The 20,731-nt window shown below is 31.5% G+C and overlaps 2 protein-coding genes across 4 annotated transcripts in view; one reads left to right on the top strand and one right to left on the bottom strand.

Moving 5' to 3' along the window:
- LOC105347601 (inhibitor of nuclear factor kappa-B kinase subunit epsilon) overlaps positions 1–20,731 on the top strand; it is a 384,423-nt gene that overhangs the window by 354,221 nt on the left and 9,471 nt on the right. The window lies entirely within an intron of this gene.
- On the bottom strand, positions 3,606–10,452 carry LOC136274796 (MAM domain-containing glycosylphosphatidylinositol anchor protein 1-like). Its single transcript, XM_066082445.1, has 6 exons — positions 9,907–10,452; positions 9,733–9,790; positions 9,377–9,462; positions 6,408–6,552; positions 4,218–4,396; positions 3,606–4,125 (listed from the first exon to the last, which is right to left on the bottom strand). The coding sequence occupies exons 1-6, from the start codon at positions 10,201–10,203 to the stop codon at positions 4,039–4,041; spliced, it is 852 nt and encodes a 283-aa protein (XP_065938517.1). The 5' UTR covers positions 10,204–10,452; the 3' UTR covers positions 3,606–4,038.

Below are 20,731 nucleotides of genomic sequence, written 5' to 3'. Positions count from 1 at the left end.
AAAATCGGATTTTCCCCAATCCACGACTTATTATGTAAAAAGTTGTTTTATAATCATACATGTACATGATGTTCTTTTAGACAAATACTAAAGTTCACTACAAATTAAATAGATATAGCTTGAGTAAATACATCACCAGTTTTCGGTTTTACTGTTGGTAATTCTTAAAAACGAGAAAAAGTATAAGCATACCCTAATCTTCAAACACGTTCATGTAAGCCTTCAGACTTTGTTATCTTCTGGCGATGATACACAACTCGAAGTCCAGTACTTCGTTGACCAATAGTTTATTAACAATCGTGATCGTATAGTTAGAATTACATCAACTAAAAGCAGCCCAAATCAAGTGCCTCAGAATCTCTATAAGCGAAATCTCTCTATCGGCGGAATCTATCTGCCCAACATCATTTTACATGGGCATATCTAACATTTTACAGATGATGGACAGTTTTGACTTGTTCGGCCCATTTACGACGATCATAAGTGAACATTAAGTGTTCAAAATTAAGATTAATAGTTTATTCCTAAATAAAGTAACGGAACCGTCAAAACTGCCAATCAAAGAGTCTGGATGCAGGATTTGAGTCTCCGAGTCCTGGGTCTCGGAGTCCCCCACCTAGTATGCGGCATCACTTACTCATAATACGTTCATTCATTCATGGCATAAAAGGTTACAAAGGTTAATATATAGAATACACAATACATGAGTCAATATAGAGTACCAGAGCTATCGTTGAAGACACAGAATCGCCAAATATGAAACTTGTTTTTAAACTCTCAATTTGGATATTATTATGCCCGTATTAATCACCTGGTTTCATAACATCATTTAGCAATACTACGCATTGTTACAAGAGTCACAGAGTTCATTCTGTTAATTATCATTAACACCATTCAGTGCGCAGTACCTAGGTACACATAAATAGCATAGTGACCATTATGTAATACTAGAAATTCAAGGTCATAGCATGGCTATCTGTTTACATATGTCGCAATTGGAACTTTCTCATGTGCCTAAATTTAGTATTTGTTTTTATTATACTTCTAAATTATATGATACAAACAAAATATGCTTCTACCTTTCCATTACTTGTAATTATTAAATTCTAAATCATTGCAGCACAATTGACAAGGATTATGCTTTTCATTTTTCACTTGATTGTTAACCTATTAAGATCGTAAAGTGTTCAAGAAGCAGGTTCGCCCTTACCATATATCAGATAACCCCATAGAAATAAATGTAAGGGGCTCTAATCTTGAGAATGAGAAGCTCAACTATCATTTGTTTTGAAAGAGAAAAAGCGGTTTACGAACCTTTTCTCTAACTAGTCAACGCGCTAAGAGCAGCCCAAACAGTTATTTTCTTTCCATGCATTGGCTTCTCCAGGTAAAAGCTATGTGTTTCTGTTCCCCAAATGCAATAATGTCGCTTATTTACAAAAGCACTCAAACATCAGTAGGCTTCTCCGGATACCGGAAAACAAACTTTTTTCGACTGTGTTTGGATGGTCTTGTATCCAGCTCTTGTCTGCTTGTGATGTCTGATTGTTTCAAATGCTGCATGCATGATTGACACAGCATGAAGTGTCAGTTTCAAATCAAATTGAAGCGTTCTGTATACACTTGTTTTGCTTTTTTACTAGTATGCGGCAAGCCGTTAGTTACTCTCTGAACTAACCTTCGTGTAGTGTCTTCAATCACTTTCGGTGTCTGTGCAGTTTTTGGTCTCACTGTGTTTATCTTTCTTCCTTCATTGGTTTTCTTTAATCTTTTTATTAGACGCTACATCTGGGTTTTTAAAAGATTTTTTTTCTGAATTAAGTACTTTTTGGCATCATTTTGCAGCGTTTTATTATGACGTCATATTTGACATCACTGCGTAACACAATTCCCGTATTTTTATAATTATTATTTCTTCTCAAGAGAATTATCTTTTTTTTGTAACATGTGTGTTTAAAATTCACGATTCTACAGATTATTAAATGAAGACAGAGACACACAGTGCTCTTTTATTTAAGTACTAAAACTTCTTCACTATTACACTTATAACGTTATTTATTAATTTGCTGTTACTTTTTTATTACGCCAGTATATGTAAATTCTTTGTAGCCTTATGTCGAAGCCCGATTATGCCCTTCACTTAATATCAGCAAGACATTCACATATAAATACACTTATTAGGTAAATTGGAGGTAATTTCCACCGACAAGTTGTAAGCAATGTACATCGCTTTCTGTTGATTTTGCAAAAAAGGTTGTTTTTTTTAAAGCGGGTCTGTTTCCAATTCAAGCATGTTTTAAAAAATGAGTTGTTCGTTTTGCATTAACGTCTTTACCCTTTTTTTTTATCCTCTCCACTACCCATATAGTACCATTTTCGCCGCCCATGTAGTTATATTTCCGCCGCCCATATTGTACCATTTCCGCCGCCCATATAGTACTACATCGTTAAAAAGTACCGTACTGTAAAAAGAACTGTTATAGCATCGTTCTGGTTCATCCTTCAGCTTCAAGTTTAACCTACGATTCTACATATAAAAATGCTAAGTCTGAAGAAATTTGCTGGCCTTCTCAAAAAGGTGTTATTTAGGTCAAAATGGCAAACAGCCTCATTTCATTTTCTCCCTTGAACTTTCATGATGAGCGAAAGCGTTAAGAAAACAATTGTAATTCGGTCTAGCAAATTTTAAATCATATGTAAATAATTCTGCTCTTGAAAAATGTGCACCGAGCAGGCGTTATTGACGTCAAAATAGTAATCAAATATAGCTGATAGTCCTATTTTTTTTCCTTAAATTTTAGGCTCTTTAAAATGTGACAATATGACAACTTAACTTGAAACAAAAAGAAAAAACCCACTACCTCCCCTCAATGAAAAAAAGTAATCTCCTTTGTTTTGCTTTATTTTGCTGTACATATATTTTTTTATATATTTAAACATTACCCTCTGTTAATGATTTTATTATTTTCTCCCTCTCCGTAAAAATTCGAGAAGACCAAAGTTATTTTTTACACTACATGGGCTGATTTCTGTGATATGCCGTGGAGATATATGGTTTTAGCATACGATGTAATGCGCGAAATGCGACCAAATGCTTACAAAGTTCTGGAGGGATATATGTTTGTCGACAACAGTCTTGAAAATTGAAAGTTGATGCTGTCAGGCTTTAAAGACATCTTACAATCTCCCAAAAGCAACTGTTTATATCCGAATAATTCACACCATTTTCATAAAGGACAACAATTTGCATTAAAGCTGCATTGATTTTTTGAACATATCATTATATTGTCTATTTACCCAAATGAACCCAAAAGTACCCAAGTAATTTTTACGACCTTTTTTGTAAGTGATAATTGGTTTTTTCGTTTTAAAAAATCTTAAACCTAGTTTTTCCAGACCCATTTAGCACATGAAAATACAAAAGTTTTACATTTGGGATGCTGGTAGAAAACTTGTATTGCATATGCAATACTCTCAGAATGCTTGTTCATATGAGGAGTGTAAAGTGTAGCAGAGCAGATAGACATATGGTCATTTATATATATTTATTTCAAAAAAGTTACAAATCGAAATAACTGCATTCAAGTTACAACATATAAAACTGGTGACGATAAAATAACATCGTTGCGTTATTAATCTGCAAATAACGTTTCTGTTATAAGGTACTTTAAATATGCAAATTATATCCAACAGTTTACAGATATGAAGCACATGTAATATTTGACTGCAACAAATACAAAGAAGTAAACAAAACTTGAAATCAAACTAATGACTTACATGTAAATGAATTTATTATTAAATTGCAATGAAACATATGATCCAACTGGATGTTTACTATTTGATAAAAAAAAATTACGAAATACTAACGAAGTAAAAAAAAAACCAATGAAATATCAGATTAATCTTTACTGAGCCAACTGCGCAAATAAACAAATGGTTATTCGAAATTTAAAATGTTCATTTTACAAATCAAATAATAAAAATGAGTAAAATAAATCAAAAGCTCATATAAGATAAGTCTGGTCACTCTGTCACTTTCTAAGGACATGCAAATGGCAACAACTCGATGGAATCAATTGCAATGTCCCCTTCATAGTTAGCCCCCTTTGTTGCTTCAATGATGATCTAAAAAATGATGACAAAGATCTTAAACAGCGTTTTACTTAATAAAAGGAATATTTCCCGAAATGTAAACAAGATTGAAACAATATCTTTACTTTTGTTTGGGAGTCCAAAGGAAGGTTGACCCCAGACAAATGATGCCAGGCATCACCTTGGTAACCGGACAATTTCCAGCGGTCTATGGCGGTGTTGTTCCCTTTCTGAGTTCTGATGGTGAGAGTGTTTATGTAGCCTCCGTACATGTGGTAGTACATCGTAAGGCAGTAGGTTATATCTGGAATACAACCAAGTAGGAATTATTTAATTCTTAACAAACACAAGTAGACGTTTAGAGATGAATTTCATGCATGGAATCGAAAAAGCGTTGATTTTGCGCATTTTATTATGTTTTATCTCAGCCAAGACTTGTTCATGTCTGTAAAGTTGGACAGATACATGTACTTCTAGACATTGTAACTGGTCATTCAGAAATGGACACTGTTTATGAACTGTAAGCATGTGATTTGTGTTTCTTTTAAGGCCAAAGCAAGAAATTCATACAAAGTAATCAATAATGTCTAGACTTTCTGCTCAATGAATTTGAATGTCATATCATTACGTCAAAAGTCAAATATGAAGACTTTTTTTATCAATTTTCTTTTCTGTGAAATATTTTTTAATCTTTCTTTATAAAATCTAAAACTCAGTTTTTTTTATAAAGCCATAACGGGTGATGGCAATATCATGCTCTTAAATTTTATCCATTGTATCGTGATTAAACAATTAAACATTTTAGCGACCTGTTGCAAAGTTTTCTCTTTTACATGATTCACAAACACTTTTCTTTCATAAAGTTTCAGCAGACTGTTTTGTAAGTAACCAGTTAAAATATGTTTCAGAATTAAATATTTAAAAATATAGGTTAAAAAAACAGCACTAACGATTATAATATATCAAAAACTACATTTTTGCAATACATTTTTAACAATAATTATTCTATTTTAAACTCCATTGAAAGGAGGTGTGGATAAAACATTTGTGGTTAAGGTATCTCACCCGTCGCGTTGTTAGTTCATTGAGCACATGATCATTATATTTAAAATACGTTTGATTATTGCTATTTAATCAGCCCAGAAACATTGATTATTTCATTATTACACATCATTTATAAAGAAAATTCGTTCTAAATCAATAAAAAAGGTTTTGTTTGTTTGTGTGGAAGTATTTTTGGAGAAAATAACAAAATCAAGTGATTTTAAAAAATATCAATATACTTTTCATTTGACTAATATCTTTTATCATTTATTAGGTTTGAAACACAATTCGTAGGTCATGTTTTAATATTTACAAAGTTAAATCTAAAAAGTTGAAATTGACTTTCAGTATTAAACAATTCAAGTATTATTGAACAAATCCGAATTTATTAAAGCCATTTTTTTTTCAAAAAGTACTTTGGAACCATTTATATAAAACTTGACATCATTGACCTCAATTCATTATCATATCAAAATATTACCGAATGCAAATCTAGACAAACTACATTAATTTTATAAAGTTCTTGATTTCCAATTTTTTTCCCATATTCTTAATCATATTGTAGTAATTGGTATAACAATTTTGCTAAATTAAAAATACTGACAACAATGTCAATCAGGATGAAATTGCATTTTTTTTCTTGTAAAATAGGTAAAATCAATTGCGTCATAACTGAGAGCCATTAACACTTAACATAAGCATTATTATTATTATAACTATTATTATTATCATTATTATTTATTTTTATTTTTTTGTTTTTGTATTTTTGAAGTTTGTTTTGTCTAAAGATTTCAATGATATTCTTCTCGAAACAATCACAAATTGAAGTGTGGGATACCTTAATTTCATATCATGTTTTTACATATTTTCAGAGATTTTATTCCATATGAAAAATCTGAGGAAAAATCAGAAAAAATCAATTATAGGAACATTTTGGCTGATATCTTGTGTTCTCCTTTTATTAAAGCTATCTTTTGTTCCAGTAAGTATGTATTTTACAAATTTGGTCATTTAATACATAATTATCTTTGTTTCCATATTCAGTATAATAATCAATATTTGAAATTATCACTTTGAATATTTAAAAACAATATTTAATGAAATGTGTCTTTTGATGGAATATACAGGGGAAACAATTCAAATGGGCGGAAATTGCAGTTTAATGAGTCTTAGCACTAATCTCCCTTCTTTACTCATTATTTAAAAAAATAATTTTTATGAAAATTGTTTTATTAAATGAAATGCAAAAACGCAATATAATGACGATGTACCTGAAAATTTGATGAAACTTTCAAGAATCGCCCTTTGACCAGACATGAAAGTAGAATAGCCTTCTCCTATTGATGTTTCAATGTATTTGTAGTATGATCCATTAATAGCAGAGGAAGGGCCTGTGTTGTCGGATGGTGTAGAATTCTAAAATAAAATTTTTGAATATGAACGTTTTGAAACTCACAAAAATTCTCATATATTCCAATTTGACAATACATTAAAATACATTAAAAAAGCCTTCTTTTTTAACAGCATATCCTAAGATCTAAGATGCATCAAAAATACACAAAAATGACGCATCTGTTGCAACCACTATTGAAATAAAACCACTATAATTGAAATAAATTATTTCAATAGTGGTTTGGAATGTATTTCATTAGAAAAATCACCTTGCAACCACTATTGAAATAAAACCACTATTGAAATAAATTATTTCAATAGTGGTTGGGGACGTATTTCATTAGAAGAATAACTTTGCAACCACTTTTGAAATACAACTACTACTGAAGAAATGATTTTAATAGAAGTTGGGGATGTATGTCATTTTAAGAACTACTTTACAGACACCATTACAGTTCAACTATTATTAAATCTATTTTATCAATGGGGATGAATTACTTTATAAATATAACTAAGTAATCAAACGTTATATATCATATTTGCAAATTATTTTGAAATGCAAGAAATCTAGCGAATAATTTCAAATACACAATAGAGTTACAATTTTCACTGCTGTGTAGAAATAAATAACCAATTATCGCAAATAAACATGCATATACATTTGTTTTCATCTAACAAACAATTTCAAATACACAATTAAGGTACTAAATGCTTGCATATTGTACGGTAATAATAATCAAGACTATGAAATAAATGTACTTAATTTAGGAGTTTCACTGTTGTGCAGAAATAACAAATCCTCGCAGATTTACATATAGAATTGTTTTCATATTTTTTCTTTACCTTTCTCTTTCTATAGAGATATCATGTTTTATGAAAATTGTAAATTATTTGTACTAGAAGACAACGTTGTAAATTGCCAGAACCTCTATTCAAAACCCCTGCATATTAAAACATAATTTATAACTTATATATCATTATATATATGTTATAATGAATATCACTATTGAGATAAATAATTTCAATAGTGGTTGTGGATGTACTTCATTATGACCAATATTAAATGAAATAAATTATTTCAATATTGGTTGGGTATGCGTTTCATTATAACCACTTTTGAAATAAATTATTTCAATAGTGTTAAGGTATGCATTTCATTACAACCACTATTGAAATGATTTATTTCAATTGTAGTTTAGGATGCAGTTCATTACAACCATTATTAAAATAAAATATTTCAAAAGTGGTAGGAATGCATGTCATTTTAATGCCAATTATTCCGACTGTGCATAACCCTTTCAGTTCCAGATGACAGATGGTACGGGAAACATGACCATATAGAGGTAAATCATGGTAAATCTTAAGAAACTTCCATAGCAGAAAGGAAAGTGTTACAAACAAACATAATAATAGACATAAAACTGAAATGCATCATTATCCACTATTGAAATACTTTATTTCAATAGTGGTTGAAACAAAAGGTATCCCTAACCATTATTGAAATAATATATTTCAATAGTGGTCGTAATGAAGTACACCCCGAACCACTATTAAAATGATATATCTCAATAGTGATATTTAAATGTAAAATAATATTTATCAATAAATAATTATTCAATATGCAGGGGGTTTGAAAAGAAGTTCTGGCAATTTACAAGATGTTCACTATTAAGCAAATAATATATAATATTCATAGGACATGATATGTCTGTAGAAATAGAAATGTAAAGAAAAAAATATAACTTTTTAGTAATATTTATAAAGAAATTCATTCTTAGCTATGATTGAAAAAATAATTTTAATAGTAGTTGTACTCCAACAGTGTCGGTAAATTGATTTTCAAAATGGAATACATCCCGGAACACTATTAAATTAATTTATTTCAAAAGTGGTTGCAAAGTGATTCTTCAAATGAAATACATTCCCAACCACTATTGAAATAATTTATATCAATAGTGGTTTTATTTCAATAGTGGTTGCAAAGTGATTTTTCTAATGAAATGCATTCACAACCACTATTGAAATAATTTATTTCAATAGTGGTTTTAATTCAATAAAATTAAAATTGTAAAAAAGGAATATAAATATTTTTTAAAGAGACAGAAGATCACTGTGACCTTGATATAATGATTTTTAAGAAATGTTTTAAAACATTTTCCTACAAACGTCTGTATTTAAATCATACATGTATTGGAGCCCCAGTGTTGGTGCAGGGGATACAGTTTTAAGAAGCGATTCACGCGATTGTTTATGCTTGCATAACAATGTCGCAAATTTTTCGCATTGTAGTTCTGTAATGAGCGCTGCCTTCATTACCAGCATAAATAATTTTATTGTTTATATAAACATCTTTCTTTTTACTTGATTTAACTCTCGAGTCAGAGCTGTTTAATGACAGTGACGTCACATAATGACGTCATATTGATTGTTCGCTTTTTATACGATGGCATATGGAAAACTAAGCAATGCAATTAAAGAGACATGTCATTAATGTTATCAAATCTAATAATATAAAAAAGAAATTTCTTCATTGTTATTGGGATTTTAATACGGGCAAGCAAGTGATCAACTCTACATGTTGCCCTTTAGTTGAAATGCAAGTTCAATCAAAACATGGACCATTAAATATAAATAAATTCCACCCATTACAACGATCGTTGTCATCAGCAATTACAGACCTGTGTGTTATAATAAAAGGATCATGCTTAACAAATTGTCGGACTTGTGAGAAGCATTTTAAGATATTGATTTACTGGTAATGAAACTAGTTGTGTAAAATTATAAACATAATATCCTCTTTCGACACTTCACCTCTTGAAAAAGATATATTATATAGTTAACTACTAACCGCATGAATGGTCCAGTTAAATTCGTCAGAAAGACTTTCGGAAAGAAAACATGTCAACTCTGGGTCACTCTCAAAATTGCAATAGTCTGAAAAAAGAAAATTAATTAAGTTAGGAAAACGAATAACATTAATATCAACGAAACATAATGAGCAAAACATGGCACAAGATGAAACAGGGTGTCATCATGACAACTGAACAGTAATTGGTAGACAATTTACAAGTTAATTGTCATCTAGTCGCCTTCAGACCTTTCAGGCAACTTTAGGTGTAATAAATGTCAATTTTTAGCTTGTGTTTGAATTAAATATAAATTCGATTGTACAGAAATTGCAGTTGACACTAATATGAGACTTACATTGAGCAATGCAAATATTATCTTTTCTGTCAAAAAAATATCCATCTGGACAACCTTGCTAAAAAGAGAGAGAATGCACAAATTAACCATGTTTCTTTTAAAAGGAGACGGGTGATATTTAGAGACAGAAAGAAAGAGAGAGAAAGAAATAGCAAAAAGAGGTTGCATTCCTACCATTTGGAATCGTTTACACACTCCATCAGAGACGTTTCCTGGCGTCAGTGGTGTCCTACCACTAATTAATTTGCACTTCAAATGTTCAGAGCAGATGTCAATAGCGTTACATCGAATGTCATTGTTACATCTTGGAGCACACACGCCGAAAAGCCTTTGTTCGGAAGATCCTGGATATGTGTCTATCATTTGAGAATTGTCTAAGAAAGACACCTCACCTGAAAATTTAAACTGAATGCAGCCATTGATTAATTCAATGAAACTGACCATCAGCGGTAAACTTCTTATGAAATGCATGCTGCTCCACAGTTTGTGTACAGTAGGAGAGAATGCTGATTGCACTGCGGTTAAATACTATCGGCAATTAATAAATTCTCTTGTCGAATGGTCTAACACAGAAGTTTAGTTTTCTAATCAATAATTTATGGGCAAGGTGCTTTAAGAGAAATAAATAATTTTCATGGAATACTTTTAGCTCAAAAATGTTATAGACATATTAATAGAGGATAGTATTTATTGCCATAATTATTAATATATTGCAATGTCGTATAATACATTTAGAACCAAGTCAATTGTTTATTCCTATTACTGTTTGAAAAAAAATAGCTGTGATTTTCATTTTATCAATTCTTTCGTGAACATGTACTGTAGTTTCATTAATACACGTAATTCGTTCAATACTGATGTTTGTGTCATTCATTCATTTGTTGATTTGATCCACGATTTCAAAAACTCATTGAACATTGAAATACAATTATATCTAATAGTATATTGTATTGATATGATCATTAGTTACGGAGTTTTATCTGTTTAATATATCCATCACTGTGAATTCATGAAAATGAATTTCTCCGAATAGTAATGAAGCAACCAAAAAAATGCCTCAAATGTACAGTCTCTGAATAAGGTCATTACAAATTCCACTTGCGCGTTTAAAATAAGTCCTTTCAGAAAGCTCGCCGTCGCACAACCCACCATTGCGCCGTCACACAATCGCAACCGCGATAAAACAATTTCGCACAGAACACCGTCGCGTTTGTTTGACAGCGCGACAGCAAGTTATAAGAAGTTTAAAAGCGCGACCGCTTGCTATGCGAAGTTCTGTTGACGCAACTGTGTGTTGGCAAAGATATAATAGCGATTTGGCGTTTTGGTTTCTTGGTTTAATTATAATTGCATAATTTCTTAAAATAAAGAAAAAATACAATTTAAAGTATTTAAAATGTTATATATTAAGTTTTTTTGGGGGACCTTTTTAAAGAGTTTTGCAGTTTGTAGCTCTAAAATCATTGTTTTTAGAATATTGTTTTAAAATTTCCAGTGGTATACCCATCGGAACTTTAACACATTTGTAATATTAAAATAATAAGTTCGCGTATATACGCTCATATCGACAAATTTCCCTCTTCACGTGATATGCAGACCAAACAAACCGCAACGATTGTAAAAAAAAAACCCTCGTTTTGAATTTCTTGAAAATATAAATATTCATAAAACTTTTTAAATTACAAAAACATTTATTAATGAATGTGATTTGAAAAACAAATGAAGACAAGACGCAACAGTTGATGTTAGTTGATAGTTGTTAATATATATTCATTAAGAATGCGTGAAGCAATAAGAATATGTAATGAAAATGAATACATGTACATCAATTTCAAGCACATTAAATTAAATGAAATTAAATTTCATCCCAGAGTAGCTCCATATTTTTTATGACCGATATAATTATTAATATTTTATAAATTTATAGCTTTTAACTCTCATGATCGCAAAATATAAATTTGGCATCTGCGGAATATTTCAAAATATATTTAATAGGTTTTTGGGTTTTTCCCCCAAGATGGTTTACGACAAAAATGTTCTACCCAAATAAATTTCTGCGAAACATACGCCTATCATGCTAATGGAAACCCTGTTATGGTAAACAAGAAGTGAAATATAAAAATGATTTTAATAAATCATTCATCTTGAAAAAGAGACATGTTTTGTTTATTAAAATTACAAGGAAAGGATGGCAGAAATTTTTAATAAACAATTGCCATCATTACCATTAGTGAAAATTTTAAAACTTGTAAACGTGCCAAAAAATTAAGCATTGCTGCGCTACATAACAGGATGAAGCTTTAAAAATTAATTTACCAGAAAAAAGCCCACATGGAAATTCCAATATTTTGAAGGCTTCTTTTTTGTCAATAGTCGCATTGATTCTTACTATATTACCTTAGGAGTTCAATCTTACTGATTTATTTGTATATTTTACAGTATTTAGCTACAAGTATCAAGCAGAATCTAGTGCCTCACAATACATAAATTTTATGATTTGTGTGATATGGGCTTTTTTAAGCAACGGCTTTCATTTTTAAAACTGAAATTTTTTTTTGTGCATCACCATCATGATTAACCACAAAAAATCTGTCAATTGAAAATTAAATCATTCATTTGTTTTTAATTTTTCCTGAATTTTGATAAAAAAAAAACCGGTAACCTTAACCAAGCTTTACATTGCTGACTAACAGTTCTAATCTGATTTATCCTTTTTTTATATTTGTCCTTGTCTTACTTTTGTTACAAGAGCCTTGCTAACGGCGCCAGATAGAAACGGTTACCAAACAAACAGTGTTTTTCATACAAAATATGAGATGATTTTTTTGAAACATCGGTGCTCTGTATCATGAAAACTTTTGACTACAAATTAATTTTTAGAGATATATAATTGGAGAAATATTCTATAGTCTAAAAAGACAATGAAATATGTATACTGCAACACGATAAGAAAACAATATGAATGTCCTTTTGATTTTAAATGTGCTTAAAAACGTTGTCATTGTATACAGCAAAAATACTTGTACGTAAAATATTAAAGAAGCATGGTCACAATTTTGGTCAATTCTATTTCTATGTTTTTTTAGTATCTTCAATGCTTAAGAAATGCATTTTTAAAGACAAAATGAAATTTGAGAGTCAGTCGTAGAGTTATAAGCAAGATACAGGGCTCACAACCCTTTCTCATGTGAACAAGGTTTGTTCATGAACTATTTGCCTTTTTGTTAAAAACGTAAATATAGATAATTCGCAGCAATGTTTTGTGTTGGTACGTGATTAAATCTTCTAAGAAGCATTTTGGCCTTCACAGGATTCGATCACGTGACAACCAAGTTTATATCCTGTTGAACTTTTCAACATCCTATGTATCTCTTAAAGGAATAAATTGTCGTTAAAAAATGTTTATTTAACTGAAAATTTGCGTGTCTGTCAACATGACGGATTTTTTCGGAAACGTAAGATAAGTATTAATTCTAAATAAATCTCAACTTTAAAAAAAACCAAGAAATACATATAAAACATCTAAAATCACCAAAATTTTATTTATATTGATAATTGGAAAATAAAAGTCACATCTTGCCCTAGGTAATGCATTAAAAAAGTAAGGAAAAATGTCATTATATCTAAATATTTATATCTCCATTTCAAAAACAATTATACATTGAATGATATTGAAACTCATTCTGATGTAGTTCTAGAATTTATGATGAACGATATCATTATTCATATTTAATGTAATTCTAAACGGTTTTTACTCCCATGAGAGGGCTTGCAAACTTGCAAAATGTTAGTATGCTATCTGGGAATTTGGTTCTAATTTCATGTTGACGTAATTTTTCTCACTAAATGGTTCACAAGAGAAAATTTTTTATTTTCACGAATGCAACACACATTTATCTTTACCAATTGGTAAAATTAATTCAGGATTTCAATGCCAAATAAAAAGTTAGCCAAGGCGTAAAGCTTTTACACACATTTTAAATTTTTAACTATTTACAATTTATACGATACAAATTGCTTATATTAAATTGCAACAAAAAAGAGCATCGTTGCTTAACATAAAATTAATACTCTCGTGAAAATTTATGCATACAAAAATATTTCTTTCTATTAAAAATTCAAAAACAACGCCTTTTTTTCTAGTATCAAATGTCAACTCCATTTTACATCTAATTTTTGTTAAGAATTCAGACGTTTCTAAAATGTTCTGTGAACATATTTGAAAGTATTCTGTTTCATTTGATAATTTATTACAGTCAAGCAGTCCGACATGTTGAACTACTCTTTCAGTATATTTCAAAATATTGTGTTTCATTTTTATAAGTTAAACGTGGGGTTTTTTTCTGTTTCACATTGCGTAAAACTAAGCACTACACTATCAAGTTTTCATACATTTACTCCTTAACATTGGTTCTTATTAATAATCAAAAATTTATAACTTGGCCCGACGGACACACAAATGGTCGACCGACGAAAAAAGAGGTCGACAGTGGCCAAGACAACAGCTGGCGAACTGCAAACCGTCGCAAACCCTTTGACTCTTTGTGACAAATAATGCACTTCGCCTTAGTTTTTCCAACAGAAACAAAGGGACTTATGCTTGTAGATGTAGAAGGATTTTTTTACGAGGCGTTCAAACACTATTATTGTTTACTGTACATTACTGTACATTTAACTTAACTCTTTTCCGTACTAACAGCTGTATTCCTCGTATAAGGGGACGTAGCTGGTGCCTGGATGGCAAGGGAATGGAAAACTCAAACTGACACACCCTTTTTTTTAATCTATAAACCTTCTTCCTGCATGTTAGGCATAAAATGTCAAAAATGCACAAGTTCTTTGCAAAGAACGAACTGTATCTACTTTGCAATACTCCTTCCATAACTCTCCCACAATTTGCTATAAATGTTTTAGAAAGGCAAACAGTTTTTGTTCGTTACGTTAAAACAACAAACAAATATATTATTTATCAGATGAAAAATGAAAACATTTTTAGTTCGTGTTGTTTATTAAATACATGTAGTTGTGTTGTAATGTTACGGTGACGTGTACAAAAACTAGTCATAAGGTATCAAATTCATCTCTGAGTCATCTTTTCTGAAGCATTCAATATATATACTCAATATGCTTTTAATCATGATCACCTATATAATCGCGTGTACGGATTTTTTTGTTTTCCCAATTGCGACAAAAAATAAACGGCGGATTTGACCGGTCAGCAGTAGATGCTCATTCCTCCATAACGCCTGATCCTACTTCCAATTTTAAGGTTCGTGTTTGCCCCTGTCACTGTTTTGCACCTTTCCTTGATATTTTGAACACTATTCGTTATCACCATATGCCATGTATTGCACTCAAAAGTCCACATTCCAGAAATGAAATCAATATTTTCGATTTTTAGAAAAAAATACATGGATTCTTGGTATGGAATATTTAACTCCTTTTTTTCCGAGCTGTGATAATGTTATATTGTTCATTTTATGGTCAGATTCTTTATACAAAATACTTTCGCTTATTTAGTATCATTGATTTCCCATAATGAAAATGAAACGTATATCCCCTTGAGAACATTTTGTGCTGTCCTTCCTCTTGGCAGATGCACACGCACAGAAACTCTCTTAAATATTTCTACTCCTATTGTTTTTAATTTTTGTGGAAACTAATGTTAATCCACATGTAAATTAATCTGTTCTAATTTATTTATATTCCCATTGTTTTGATTTTATCGCTTAAATCAATATTTCATCGATATTCATTCAAACGATTGTGCATTCCTTTCACAGAGGAAAATACCTTGTATTATACCTATATTAAACATCCTCCATTTTCATTCTCCAGTTTCATCCCACTGGAACTCATGAAAAAATATAACAAATGATCTTAAAATTGTATGATATGTTCTGTACTTTCACAGTCGTAAGAGATAACCTGAAGGCATGGTTATACATGTAATAAAAAGTCTTCTGTTTCTGTATTTTTCCTATTGATTATTAAGGTTTTCCGCTCTCAGCGGAAAACCTTACTATTATTCTGAAAAATTTTCAAATTTCTTATTATTTTTTTTTCTTCTAGACGCCAACTTTGATCCTTAATATCTCGCTCGTTTGTTCACCGATTGTTTTGAAATTTTCAGGACTGATAACATGCCGCGTGATGTTGTCGTTGCATATTTTAGTTGAGGAAAATCCCTATCCGGTTTTGAGTTATTCCCCTTTTAGTAAAATTTAACGACTTCTTTTGTCCAGGGGGTTTAGCTTTAACAATGACTGGCAGAGTCTTAAAGATGGGCTGTTTTTGGAAGCTAATACATTGAATTTGTGCGAGATATATTTTATTTATTATTTGAATGCAAATAAAAGGGGTGGTATAGATTTTGAAACAAAGGTAAAAAAAAAAATCAAAAAAATTCGCGTATTTTCCGTGATAGTTTTATACCTGATAAAAATTTGTTATAACATGTATTTTAAAAGTTCTTAGTCTTACCCAGACCTTTCATTCGGTATACCGAAAAAGGGGCTGGCCCTTATAATTAGGGAGTTAGAGGCGTCCAAAGTTTCTTGTCAATAACTTAAAAAGGAATAAACATTTCTAATGCATTATTGAAGCAAAGTTGTAAATAAATTAATTTTGAATCCTTCTATAGTATTCAATTTAATGTTTTCGTAATTTATAGTCAGTATTTGCAGAAACAATTGTTGTCAGTTCGGTCCATTTTCTGTGGGGGTGCGCACGTTTATGAGGTTATGAAAGGGCTTCTTGTAATGCACTAACTGATACATTTAGCGCGCAAAAATAATTCCACATAAAATTCCCAAATGTTTTTATACATGTGTACATTTTCATTTCATATAGATAAACCTCTTTGACCTTATTTTTGTTGTTTGTTTCATAACTGTGCCCCTGTCTATATTTAGATGCATTACGAGACTCAGGTAACCGATCGATAGGAGAGTCGCTAGCTGTATTCAGGCCGTCGCCTAGACGACAGTGCATGTGCTTGTAGAGCTGGACGTACACGATTAACGCCCCACTGTGTTACTGTAACAGAGACATTTTGAATTGTTTCAGTACTGGGAGATGTTTTAATAAAATGGTTCCAATGCATGGTAATTAAACTCAACTTTTCTACAATACGTATACACGGCCGTCATATAAATCACAATGTGTATAACTGACATGACAAGTGTACGCTGGCAATTTAAACGAACGCGGGATTGCTCCCGATAGAACAATTCTTTTAAAGCAAAAAAAAAAAAATACTGATTTGCGATGGATATAATATAATTATCATCGTGGAGATGATTTTAAAAAGTGAACTTAATATTCGTATACGATAATATTTGAATCCAAAGCCGCTAGTTTTAAGTTACGGTTATTAGGGATATTAATTATGACTTGCCCCGCGTTTCAGGTTTTTTACTTGCAAAACATCTACAAACGAAAATACCAAACAACCTTCAGCAGCAACTTATAAATTATTTATTCCATACACAATTCTAAAGAGGTAATTAAATAAATTTTATAAATGCTTTATACTTGTATTCGCTATCATCCATGGAAAAAAGTGACATGGAAAAAATGTTGTTCAATGTTCATCAAATACGCTGTAGCCTTAGCAATCAAAAATAATTAACAAACTGTATATTAATAGATTGACATATCAACAAACATTCAGACCCGCAATGTGTTTTCTTACAAGTTCTATAAAACGTAGACTCAATGACTGAATTCTTTACCGTTTTTCGTCTGGGTTATTTTGAATCACGTGTGTACGTTATGTGTAGCCATATAGATGAACACTTTAAGTGTTTAATTTTTAAAAGAAATTGTGTACATGCAGAGCAATGCAATGCTAGGACAATTAAATTCCAACAATGTATATGGTGAGGCCGGTCAGACTGATACTGGTTCTGCTTGTTCTACAAATAGCGAATGTAAGACGAAGTATTTGGGTGTTATATTTTAAACAAATATAAGTATTGCTTTCTTAAAAGCTTGCATTACTCAACAAAGTATTTTATTGGAATCATTCTTAGTTACCTTAGCTGCATATATGTACCGCTCGGTCTGTATCCCGGAAAAATTGACTACCATCCGAAATTTTTCATACAAGATCTACAGACTTGCAGCTAACATTAGCTGTTTATAAATTCATTAAAAAGACGCGCAGAATCAAGTGGTAATATGTCGTTTGATATGGGATTTATGACGTCTATTTATATTGTTTTCATTAAAATTATATCATTATTTCAAGCTTGTGGGTGGAATGAAATCAGTTTCACATGTTATATGACATAAAGATGTCCTCTCCCCACTTTTTCTGGAAGCAACTATTTTTATAAAATGTGTATACAAAAATTGAATTATCATGGAGTTGCCCCCCCCCCCCCCCCCCATTTTGGTAGCATGTAAAAAAATGGTATGAAAATCATGAAATTATGAGTGAAATTTTGAAAATTTTGGAAAATTCAAAAAAAATTTTTTTTTGCTTGTCAAGATTTGTTGGATGAGTTTGCCCCCCCCCCCCCACTTTCAAAAACGATGCTACGTGCTTGGAAATCAGGGTTACTTATTTCTTTATTCCCCTCTTTAATAAACAAAACAAACAAACAAACATAACCGATCCAGATAAATATAATTACATGTATCAAAAATAAACTTAAAAAACAAACTACACATTCATCCTTCACCCACAATATTGCCTTTTCGATATTTGTCATCGTTGTAGACCCGTGTAACAATCTGTTAAGTAGGTGCTTGCACGAAAAAGAACCCCTTGCTGATCTACATTTTCATTAACGCATACAAAGAAAAAATATATTTTGATTTATTTTTGAATTTCTTTTGATGTAAAAAAAAAAGAAAAGAAGAAATTGGTTCTTAGTCTCCCTATATGCCTGTTTGTTAGCGGTTAATCCAAGTTCATTTTGAATATCCTTTTGTAATTTAAAGAATGCGATGTAAAAAATTTTCAAGCAATATTTCGGATAAAGCAATGAAGAGTTGTTTCTTGAAATTTTATTAGACCATAAAATTGTAAAATGCTAACATTGAAAATTGTGCCCGATTTCTTTCTTTTTTTTAAGGTAAAACTTTATTGATTTAAAAATTGATTCTTTGAGACAAACAAATTGACATAATCAATAAGAGTTTGACAATCTCTAACTGCAGGTCTGTAGCTTTTAGTCAGAAAAAGAATCGGATGGACGACCTAGGACACAGATTGTCCATCCGAATTTCTTGAAAATTGCCATTATTTTCGTACGCGGACGCAATACCCACCGAGACTAAATGGTTCGTATCTTAAGTTTTAAGTTTTAACTGCTTTGAAAGGTAATATTGGTTTTCTGATACATGTAATTATGAACATGAATAATTAAATAAAAATGGTTAAAATTACAGTAAAATTACCGGCATCGATCTTCTCCGTGCGCGGATCTAGAAGGGGAAGGGCTCCAGACACCCCCCCCCCCCCCAGCGAAATTTCTTTCAATTACGTGTACATTATAAACTTACCAAATATGCCTCGGGCATCCCTTGGCAAACTCAAATAACCGTCTGACTTTTCAACCCCCACCCCGGAAAAATTTTCTGATCCGCGCATGTTCCCACTCCTCGAAATACAAAATTATTCTTCAAAACCCCTTGTAAAATTTCCAGGATCTCCGCATATATACTAAGAGATTCATTGGCGCTTGCGTTCGATAAAAATGCGTGTAAAACGTTTGCCAATGGTCTTTTTACCTTCGTACCGGGCATAACCACAGTCCCACTCTGTGAATAAAATGCGGCGAATCAAACTAGAGACAACGTGTTAAGACCTGTATTTGCTTATAAAAATGTAGTATTATCGTGCAAAATGCACTGTTCAATTATAGTTTTTTTTTTACTTTGCTTGTAAAATTCAACATCTGTTTCGTAATTTTTTCTCACAGTTTATTTCTTACATAGTTACTTTTTTTATTTAGTGATTGACACTTTTCAGACTTTATATGTGATTTCAAAGAGACAGAGTGTCACGTCTCAAGGACTGTTAATATCTTAAAACAACATTGTGCAATTATCAGATTTTCATTTCTTGGACATCAAAGACTCATTGAGTTTATTTAATTATTTTATATCTGTGAACCTTTCACTCAGCTTACTTATATCATTACCTGTCAATTGCAATTTATACTCATTGTTAAGATTCTTATAAATAGTTATGTACAATTGTCAATGCGCAGTCTGGAATACGGCGACCAGCCCCGGCCACGTCCGACTCTCCCAGAGTCTTGAGTCCGGAGGCCACTTCTGGCCATATCCGACTTGTTTGTAACATGTCTGTCTGTTAGATTGTTATAATGTTGCCATCATTGAGTCTCGTCCAATAATGTGGAATCCTGCATCAATTGCCTGTTTATTTCTCTGGAACTGTATACTGGTGGACCTTCGGGAATACGGCAAACCTACCCTTCGTTTTAGCTTACGGCCCACAGCGCGCCCCAACCTTTTACCTTATACACTTTACGCCAACACTCCCTCACCCGGTTCGTACTGCACACGAGCGATGCAGATACAGACGAATTCTCTATCACCGTAAAATCTACGCGGTCACCGAAATATAATACTTTGTTTCTCAGTGTTTACACATCTAATATTGTACTAAGGTCATCTATCAGTTTTTTGTAATACGTCACAAGTATGACGCAGCTACGACGGAAAACCTAATCGTTGCTTGCAACGAGCTCGTCTCTAGTTATTTCTATAATCAATTTGAAAAACGCAGTTGATGTTTCCAAGTACTTTCGGCGATGTTTTCCAGCATTTAAAAAAACGACAGCAAAACATCACATAAGAGAGAGAGAGAGAGAGAGAGAGAGAGAGAGAGAGCTATTAAATAAATATACAACATAAGCATGGTTCAATGTACATCACAATTCTAAACATGCATTATAGAAGGAAAACAGTTTTTAATTTTAAACTAGAAAATTGTATTTTTTTTTTTGAGAAAGTAAAA

The sequence above is a fragment of the Magallana gigas genome, chromosome 4 (genome assembly GCF_963853765.1).
Source record: "Magallana gigas chromosome 4, xbMagGiga1.1, whole genome shotgun sequence".
NCBI classification, from domain to species: Eukaryota; Metazoa; Mollusca; class Bivalvia; order Ostreida; family Ostreidae; genus Magallana; species Magallana gigas.
The sequence above is the reverse complement of the archived record's forward strand: the minus strand, read 5'-3'. Positions and strand labels throughout refer to the sequence as shown.

Bases quoted from the DNA above. Each gene is read 5' to 3' on its own strand.
- LOC136274796 (XM_066082445.1), bottom strand. From the start codon at position 10,203: ATGCATTTCATAAGAAGTTTACCGCTGATGGTCAGTTTCATTGAATTA. The intron at 9,791-9,906 runs GTAGGAATGCAA...CTCTCTTTTTAG, and splicing joins TGTGTAAACGATTCCAAATG to CAAGGTTGTCCAGATGGATA. The intron at 6,553-9,376 runs GTTAGTAGTTAA...ATTTTATTTTAG, and splicing joins TTAACTGGACCATTCATGCG to AATTCTACACCATCCGACAA.